Genomic DNA, 10,386 nt, shown 5'->3' with positions numbered 1-10,386 from the left:
CTTCCTAAAACAATATTTTAATCGTTTGGACTAAATTTGCAAAGGATTAGTAACTTTAGGGGGGTCAGTGTAATTGTTCAAACCACAGGGGAGATCAGTATAAATGTCATAAACCTCAGGGGAGGTTTCTGAAATTATCCCTTTTTTTTTTAACTACTACCACTACTGAGCTGACACAGCCTGATAGGAGACAAAAATTGCACAAAAAAAGGATCAGTCACATCTTCTAGCTTTGAGATTCCAATCAAAGCTAGAATCTACCAATTGACTGGATACGGGGCAGGAGCGGTCCTCAGACGACCGCTCCTGAACGGTCTCCTCACAATAAAAAACGTGAGGAGACAAATGAGCCAAGTCAGCAAGGCTGAAGCAGGGCACAAAAACGGCACCGTTCCAAATAAAAAAATGTTGACTTCCAAACGTGAGCAAACGGAGCAAACGGAAGAGAAGTAGATTTTGAAATTCAAGTTGAAATTTTGAATTAGTCGCAGAAAACAAAACTGAGGGAAGAGTCTTGGCGTGCTTCTGAAGGAGCTCTACTCTGACAGTCTGACCGACCGCTCATTGAAGGTAGAAAGCTGAAGTTCGAGTGGAATTCGACTTACTAGCTCTTTCTAGTGAAGTGAGTGTAGTCTACTCTGATGAAAATAGCAATTGACAGAAAAGTGAGTGGAAAGGCAGGCGGCAAGGAAGAAGCAAACAGAGATGAAGCCAAAGTTTGGAGGGAAAACTGAATAGCAGAAGCAGCTGTGGTTTTCAACTGGGTATAAGAGTATTGTATCTATTTTGAATGCGCACAAGGCAGGCGGTAAGGTAGAAGCAAACAGAGGAAGGACAAAATCTCACGAAGCCAGATTTTGTCCTTCAACTTAATAGCAGATGCAGCTACGCTCTCCGACTTCGGTGAAACGTGAAGCGTATTAGCATACCAAGGTAACATGACTGAACCATGTCAGTAACTGTGGCCAATAATTTGTCACCCAAATGCACATTTGTTAAATGAAGGATGAAATTAGAGTCACTGAAGACATAATATGAAGATGATACAAGAATAGTGAAGTTGTACTATATTAAATATATGTACCGTATCTGTGTGTGTGACCATTTAGTTTTTCAGTGATGAACTATAAAGGGATAGTAGTTTTTGGAAGACCTAGGGGTATGTATTCAAATAAACCATCGAACGGAATTAGGGAAAGATGAGAGAAACAAAGTCACATTTAACAAGTGAATGAATGTACATCTTGTTGTAAATTAGTTACATGTTATAGCCACCGTATTACAATTGATATGAATCATTGTGCATCTAGTAATTGGTCCATGCTCATGGAGTAATATTAGTTTGTCCCTCTCTTGACCGTGTAGTGTGTATAAAATAGAGGTGTAGAGTTGAATGAGGTGAAACTGAGGAAAAGACATATATGTGAATAATAAATGGGTGAACCTTGTATTGTAAGTAAATTACATGATGTAAAAAATATATTACAATGAGTAGAAAGTGATTGTTTGGCCCTCAAAATATAGAAATAGTAGAAAATGCGGAGTTGGCTTATGCGGTTGTTATTAACGAATGACATAAGGTCCAGTGAGCTAAAGAATCTAGAATCAAAATATAATCACCAGCGTGGATGTACATACAGTTAAAATAGACTTACATCGTGTGACCAATACATTACAATCCGTATAAGTTAGTGTACATGGAGTTGTATTTGTACACAGATTGTCTTAGAGTAAAAGTAAGATGATGTGAATCATTAATCATATTGATAGCGTAATAATAGAATTTGGTATACGAGTAATGTATGATTCATAACACATTATGAATGGTAATATACATTTATGTTGTCGTTTATGTACATACAATTCATGAAGTGTTGCAAATTAGGGTGTTTGATGCATAATTGGTAGGATCAGAAGTAATGGATTGCAGCAAATTGGTAGAAGATGGGACCCCTGAGTTAGGAATGGAGTTCAACAGCGAAGAGGATGCGTACAAGTTTTACAACAAATATGCCTTTAAAATGGGTTTTAGTGTACGTAAAGACTATCTGAATAAAGACAAAGACGGCGTGACCACGTCTAGGAGATATAGTTGCTGCAAGGAAGGTGTGAAGCGCAAGTACGAAGGTGATGTGATGCCAAAGAGGACACGAGCTCCGACGAAAACAGGGTGTGGAGCTAAAATGGTTATTGTGTTGTTTAGAGGAACAATGAAGTACCGTGTGCATGATCTTGTTTTAGAGCATAACCATGAGTTGCACATTGCTCAATGTGCGCACATGATGCCATCACAAAGAAAAGTGAGCGAGGCTCAAGGATTCCAAGCTGAAATAAGCGAGGACGCTGGGCTTTCATTGAAACAGAGCCATGAGCTTATGGGAAAGGAGGCAGGTGGGATGGGAAATGTGGGATATACTCGGGAAGACCTGAAACGATATCTTCGTACTCGACGGGAAAGGAGTTTGAAATATGGAGAAGCAGGTAGCATGCTGAATTATTTTCAAGAGCAAACACTCGAGAATCCATCGTTTTTTCATGCCGTACAGCTGGACTGTGAAGAGCAGATAACGAATATCTTTTGGGCTGATGCAGGAATGTTAATTGACTACAAATTTTTTGGAGACGTAGTCACATTCGACACAACCTACAAAACAAATAAAGAATACCGGCCACTTGGAGTGTTTGTGGGTTTTAACCAACATAGGCAAATTGTGATATTCGGTGCTGCCCTTATGTATGATGAGACTATAGATTCTTTCAAATGGGTGTTTGGTACATTTCTAGAAGCAATGTGCGGAAAGCGTCCAAGTACCATACTAACCGACCAAGATCATGCCATGGCAGCCGCTCTTTCAGTTGTTATGCCTGAAACATTTCACGGTCTATGTACGTTTCACATAAGGCGTAATTTTATGAAACATCTTGGCAATCACTACAAGGAAAATAGTGATCTTCCATACATGTTTGGTGCCTGCATGTATGAGTTTGAAGAAGTGGAACAATTCAATAGGGTGTGGGAGGCGATGGTGAAGAAACACAATCTTGAAAATAATGAATGGCTCTCCGGGTTGTATAAAATTCGTGATAAATGGGCAAGGTGCATGATGAAAGAAAGATGGACCGCGGGAATGCGAAGCACCCAACTCAGCGAAAGCCTAAATGCAGCAATTAAAAATCATTTGAAACTGGATCATGACCTTGTGCAGTTCTTTAGACATTTCAATCGGGTGGTTGATGAAAAGAGACATAATGAACTGATTGCAGAATATGAAATGAGGCAAAAGCTTCCCATGGTAGGGTTAAGGCAAACACCTATGCTTGTGCATGCATCAGAGACGTATTCACCAACCGTATTTGTTGCATTCCAAAATGAATATGGCGAGTCAACAGCTATGGTTATATTGAGACAACAAGATGCAGCGATGTTTGTGGAGTTTGCGGTCATGAGGTATGATGGAGGACTTGAAAGAATAGTAGTATTCAATCGGAATGATCTAAGTGTACATTGCAGTTGCAAAAAATATGAGAATCAAGGCATTTTATGTGGGCACGCGTTGAAGGTGTTTGATACCGTGGGCATAAAAATAATTCCTCCTGAATACATTAAGAGGCGATGGACAAAAAGAGCTCGGGCTGGAGACTGTTTTGATCGGCGAGGACAGGAAGTTGTGGCTGATCCTAAAGTAATGATTTCAACTCGTTATCGGGAGCTCGCTCCAGCCATGATTAAGGTCGCAACTCGAGCAGCAATGTCGGAGGACACCAGCAAAGTAGCAATCACTGTCATATCCGATTTGTCAAAGAGAGTTGAGCTCCTCCTCTCAGAAAGCGAAGAGCAACCTTTGCAAAATCAAAAAAATCTGAATATGGAGGAACGAGATAAAATTGAAATTGTAAATGAAATGGGGGAGGCAGTAGTCGCAAGAGGCATTAAAAAACGAGGCGGTGGGAAGAAAAGTAGAGTGATGCGAAGTTGGGTCGATAAATTTGACAGAGTAAAAAGAAAATCTAGATTATCAAGAACTACACAGACTACGGTATGGATCAAATTTTGGTACTTGGGGAACATTTATGCTAAAACTAAGTTATTGTTATACTATTAACTAAAGTTTAGGTAACATTCATTATGAAATAATATTATTGCCGTGTCAATACTGTAGGTCTCAGAATCGGAGCCGACATCGGTTTCATTTGAGGAATACATGTTTATGGGATGCCGTTCATCTACTGACTCTGTTTCGGTTAGTATAAAATGGACATGACTCTTACTTTTATTTGGATGTTTCTAATAGCATAAATAGTTACATTGATGTTACATTGTGTGATAATGTTGTTACGGCCGTCATCCCTCCTGATATACGTATTTTGTTTGTCTTATACAATGATTTGGCCCATACGAAACTTGTAGACGCATTCAATGAGTCAGACAGTGAACGGTCCTCCAAATGTTGTTGCTCCCGATATCGATGAAAGTCAAACGGTATGCATACATTTAGTAGTTAAAATAAAACCTTCTTGTTCATGTAGTAGAGCTACCTTATTTTCTTTAATTGTAACGGTGGGCTCCCGAAGGCTGTCAAATCATGCAAATTATGTAGTTAACGTATGCTCGCTTTAATAACGTATTATTTTTTATTATTTCAAGATCCACCGTTTGGCTAATCAGGGGCCTCCTGCAAGTGTCCCTACAGAATGGATGCATCCCAGATTTCCTATTTTTTCCAAGCATAACTCCATCAGAGATGTCTTAATGGTCTGATATATCATTTTTGTTATAATGTCTAGTCCAATTTAACTTTATAAGTGAGCAATATAGGCACTGGTAATGATTTGTTGACAGTCGATTACTTATACTATATAATGTAGGAGGAGCGTGGGGCAATTTCAACACACTGTGATGTTGATGCATATCATGTATTTGCACCATCACCTCAGGTGATAAACTTTTATCGTTACAGCACATATTTATGTAATGTTATTAATTGGAGACTTGGACATCGTATATCATTAATCGTATGTTTTATTAATAATATTTGTTGATTTGCCATCGTTACCCATTTCAGGGAAGAAATAACACACAGGGATTGCAACTACGCGTTGACGTCGCCTCCCCCCAGAATGAGGTTGATGAATGATGTGTAACTATATATTTTCAACGAGACATTAAGTGGTTGTCCCAACCTGAGAATGTTGCATATGTACATTACAAGCAGTTAATAAGTTGTTACAACTTATTGACGAGGTTATACAGGCACCATTGATGTTTCACTCTTTTCAAATTTAGACAAGTGGATTACAATTGTAATCGCATCTAGTGTTAGTAGTCATCAATAGTTTGTATTGGGTTGTATAAAATTGTTAGAAAATTATAAAGTTGGTAGAAAATTGAAGTAACAATTTTACAATAGAATTGAACGTGTTTTTTGTGATCGGATATTTTTCACTAAATCGACCATAACAGTTGAATGGTTGTCGTGATATGTATATCATTCTACTACGTTCAATTGCATAGCTTAATAACATATTTATTGGCATAGATCGCACCGTCAAAGGTACGATGTATAAGATAACACAATCTAAAGTCTAAATTGTCTTGATTTTGTTATGATGATAAATTCGAATTATTATTGGGCTATTTTTATAAAACATTATCATTTAGGCCATTTGTTTTGCATCGCTTGACGAATTTAGTGCACCATTGACATGATATATCACAGGCACATCAATTGGTATTACAAGTTTTTAGGTTAATTAAATTATGATCAAACCAGGTCACGACCACGTCTAGGTAATAGGTGCGCATAAGAAAATGATTCCTTGGAGAACTAATTTGTAACGTTAAAATGAAGTTTTACAATGCAACAAAAAGGAATAACGAACAGTACACAATGGGTTACAACCAGTTAGGGATCTGTTACTGTTACGTTACAACTAGTTACGACTGAGTAACAGGCATGATTAATATCCAAATATGGTAAGCAATTTATTTGAGTAGAGATTATAATGAGTATAGTTTTACCGCTACCCTAACAAACATTGAACTACATCCCTTGTTATCAGTTGTATCCCATACAACACCTGGGAACGCCGTCATGCATTAGACAATGGGGTATGTACCTTTGAAAGTCATCGTCGCTTGATTTAGTAAAGTCAGATAGGTCCGGGTCCGATATAAGCCTAGGATCTACTAAAATGTGTTGAACATCAAAATGTTTTCCAATACCATGTCTTTTTGCGGCCTGGATCTCGTGGAACCTGTGAAGCCTACGCTCCATCTGCATAACTTCTCGCTGTAGTCTATGTAATACGCTTGCATCATTGGCTTGTGGTCCTATAACAAGATCCGCTGACCTTGTTCTCGGGACGCGGATGCCATGCCAGCGACAAAATACCTCTAATTCCATTTTTCGCTCACGAACAGGCTCCCATATGGGTTCATGGTCCATAACGAAATAGCCAGACGGTAGATGATCGTTGACGGTATTTTTAAAAATGTGACCAGCTAGTCCCAGAGAGTTGTTGGTGTTAAGTGGAGCGTTCCTGAACTCGCGTTTGGTACCATATAAAATCCTCCCATCTGGTGTTTCGTACTTGCTTATGGCATTTGTTGGATCCAACGATACTTTTCATCTTTTTTGCCGAACATTTGATGGTGAGCTTGTATGAGATCCTTCGTTTGTGGATTGCATGACTATGCTAATACCTACTGCTTTTTGGTTGGATGTTACAAGTATCTACTGATAAAGAATTAGGTGGGAGAAAAAAAGAGGTAGAAATTTTTAACAGAGCACCTATTTGAGACCATACATAGTAAATGGTTTCTTCTGGCAACTTGACCAACTGCTTGCTATGTCATTTCATGTTGTTCTCCACGGGATAGTACTCCTGGGTGATTAGATGAAGGCATGACAACCACCTATTAACGAGAGAATAGACTCAACGTTTAGTCAAATGTATAGTGTGTTGATGAAATAATGGTTTAATTTGATTGGGTCATAACCTGTACTCCAACAACAATTGGGTCAGGTGAATTCCCAATTATTCGTCAGTCACCTTACTTTTCAAGTGTAACAAGAAGTTGCCACTAGCATATGTACGTTACAGGACGTTAATAAGCTGTTACCGCTTATTGATGTGCTTGTACAGGCACCTTGTCATTTGCCTATATGTTAAAATTTAGACAATTTGTTTACAATTATATTAACGATAAGTATTACAGATAGTATTACAGGCACTTCAATAGGTATTACTCTTTCAATATAGAAATGAACTTACGATTGGCGGCTTGGTTTGGTTCCACATGACCACATAATAAGTAACAGTTTCGCAGAAGAACATGATACTTCGTTGGGACAAGTAATTTGAAAGTAGGGTAACTAATATTTAAAATGCAACAAATTTTGATTACGCCATGTACATGTTGAGTTACAACCAGTTATGTATATGTTACAATTCATTACAACTAACGAATATGCAAACGGCAGTTTTTCGTCTTATCTAGTTAAAACTACTGATATTACAACTAGAAATTCCCTGATATTACAACTAGTGATACTACAACAAGTTAATATCCGATGAACCTTTCCTCTTCTCTCGTTTGCGCAATTGCACTCGGCACAAACAATAAGTCCGGCCCTCTAACACATATAATTTTTTAGACCCTTTAGTAAGTGTCTATTGAGAACATAGAGATGGTCGATTCGAACCTCAAAACAATTGATGTAGCGAGGCCTTCTCGAATATCTCATTAAATTAGCGAGATCTTCTCGAACATCATGCAACCTACTAGCTGCTATTTGGCACCCAAGAGCTTGATTTCTGTGTGAACCCTCTATTGATGACACTGCAATTGAGGTTAGAGGAGGGTTGAAGAATACTAATAATAAATTTCATGCACGGGTTCATTGCCACCCTTCAGTAGAAAGAAATGGGAAGTGTGAAGTTATTGAAAATGGAAAATGTTTGTGTAGTAATGAAAGGTGGACAGAAAAATTTTGTTGTTGAGGGATATACTTCTGCAACCGCCCCCTTTTATAGTCCGCAGGACCCTCACAATGTGGTAAACTATCACTGGACAACGCATTCCAGGCCAAACAATTTTGTCGTTGCAGTGGAAGCTGTAGAGTTCGATGCATGCCATTGAATTGTGTCAAATCTGTTCGCACAATAAAACAAATTATGCAGCTTTTGTCATGAAATGACCTGTACACCAATATTAAGGGTCATGTGGATAAACAGTTACACATCAGTGACCTGTACGTTTCACTATGTACGGATTGCGTTACATCCAATTAGCTGTATGTTACAATTTATTATAACTAATGAATTTGCTATCAGCAGCTTTTCGTCTGCTCTATTTAAAACTGAATAATATTCCAACTAGATATTCCCCGATATTACAACTAGTGATAATACAACTAGTTAATATTCGATGAACCTTTCCTCTTCTCTTGTTTGTGCTATTGCCCTTGGTAGAAACGATAATTCCTCCCACTGACACATTAAATTTCTTAGACACTTTATTAAGTATCTATTGAGAATAGTTACGATGATCGTTTCGAACCCCAAAATATTGCGTAGCGAGACCTTCTCGAACATCTCATTAAAATAGTGAGATCTTCCCGAACGCATATGAGGGCAACTAGTACATCACGGGAGAAGAGACTGTAGACCCACATGCAGTGCCTGAACCATGTCGAATAAGTTTAGTTACGTACAAAGCGCCAGATTTGTAGTACCGACAGTGAATATACGTGTTACGTGCTGTTGCTAATCGTTTACAGACTTCAACACATGTTTGCAGCTTTTATCATGTTTTGGTCCTGTACACCAACTTTTAAGAGAGCACCTATATACAGAGTTACACATTAGATTCATGTACGTTTCACTGTGTGCATACACAGTTACACTGTCACAGGGAGGTATGACAGCCCAAAACAACAGTTTCTTAGCCAAGAGTCAGATGTGTAACACTCTATGGCCTTGGTCAGTGTATGATCCAAATTTACTACCTCTATGAGCGGTTCGTACCTCCTTCTGCTCCAATGCTCTATAGGGGATTTCAAATTCGACTACAAATTTTATATATGTTGTAACTCAGAACAAACAAAGAGGTAAATAAGAACTTACGAATTGTAACAATATATGAACAGTTTGTCAATCGTATGGACAAAATGTTGAACTATATTTTTAGTATCGATACTCTTAATAAGTGTTACGTCGTGTTACTAATCAGCATCAGAAAATAAAATAAATTTTACAGTTTTTATCATGGTAAGACCTGTATTGCAACATTAAGGCTACCGATGTGAATACATAGTTACACATCAGTGACCTTAATTTCGACAATGTGCATACACAGTAATACGTAAAACATTGTGCATAAAATCTCACAATGAATGTCAATTTTTTGGCCCAGAGTCAGATGTGTAAAACTGAATGGCCTTGGTCATTCAATGACCCACAATGTGATAGTACCTGAATAAGCACCTCCTTCTGCTCCTGATACTTTATTAAAGATTTTCAATTTGACAACTAATTTCCTTGAATGTTGTAACTTAGGACGAACAAAGCTGTAAGTAAGAACGTACGAATTGTAACAATTTACAATTAAGGTAACCATTTGTGCATCATTATACAATTCATAGTTTCGATTAGTTAGAGTCATTAACACAAAACAATTGAACAACACATGTGATTTCAGATAAAAGAGCAATCATATAACTTCACAAAAAACTTTCAATGTGACTTCACCAGTTTCATTCAACTATACGACTGCATCTACTGTTTACTCTATCTTCTAGATCAACTACCAAAATGAAAAGTCAACAGTACAAGGACGTCAGTGTAACTTTGCCTATAGAGGATATATCTCCGACAACATTCAAGGCGAAGTTCATATCATATGGGTCGAAAAATTGAAAGTGCTGTCAGCGAAAAATTGCTATTAGGAGCAACAGAAAGGCGACCGCTACCGATATCGTCATGAAGGTTTTCATTTGTCGAATATCTTGTTCGATTCGGTACACATGATACGGGAAAGAGTTTGGTTCATTTTGCACTGTTCCGGGACTGTCGAAGGAGCTTTCTCTACTTATTGCTTGTCGATTAAGTGAGGGAGGGCAGTAGTTAGCCTGAACTTGCTCATGATTCCTCCCTATTGGATGACACCAAGCGAAAAAAGCACAAGTTTTTCCTTCACAGACGAAGTACAGCAATCCCTTCGTTGGTTTCTGTGACTCCACGATCTTCAGCCCAGCCCTTTTTCCACAGTGACAGTTCCGATATTGATATCTTAACTCAGTAGATCCGCCACCAAAATTGCTCGATGAAGACATTTGAACAATCTAAAACTCCTTTTGGGCCACTTAAGCTTTTGTGTTTTAA

General features: G+C 38.2%; 1 protein-coding gene across 1 annotated transcript; it reads left to right on the top strand.

The window, feature by feature from the left end:
- Window positions 1-1,919: 1,919 nt before the first annotated feature.
- Window positions 1,920-5,135, top strand: LOC113759668 (protein FAR1-RELATED SEQUENCE 5-like). Its single transcript, XM_027302245.1, has 6 exons — window positions 1,920-4,037; window positions 4,161-4,241; window positions 4,409-4,480; window positions 4,646-4,753; window positions 4,867-4,935; window positions 5,064-5,135. The coding sequence occupies exons 1-6, from the start codon at window positions 1,920-1,922 to the stop codon at window positions 5,133-5,135; spliced, it is 2,520 nt and encodes an 839-aa protein (XP_027158046.1).
- Window positions 5,136-10,386: the final 5,251 nt, after the last annotated feature.

Source organism: Coffea eugenioides, chromosome 2, assembly GCF_003713205.1.
Source record: "Coffea eugenioides isolate CCC68of chromosome 2, Ceug_1.0, whole genome shotgun sequence".
Taxonomy (NCBI): Eukaryota; Viridiplantae; Streptophyta; class Magnoliopsida; order Gentianales; family Rubiaceae; genus Coffea; species Coffea eugenioides.
The sequence above is the reverse complement of the archived record's forward strand: the minus strand, read 5'-3'. Positions and strand labels throughout refer to the sequence as shown.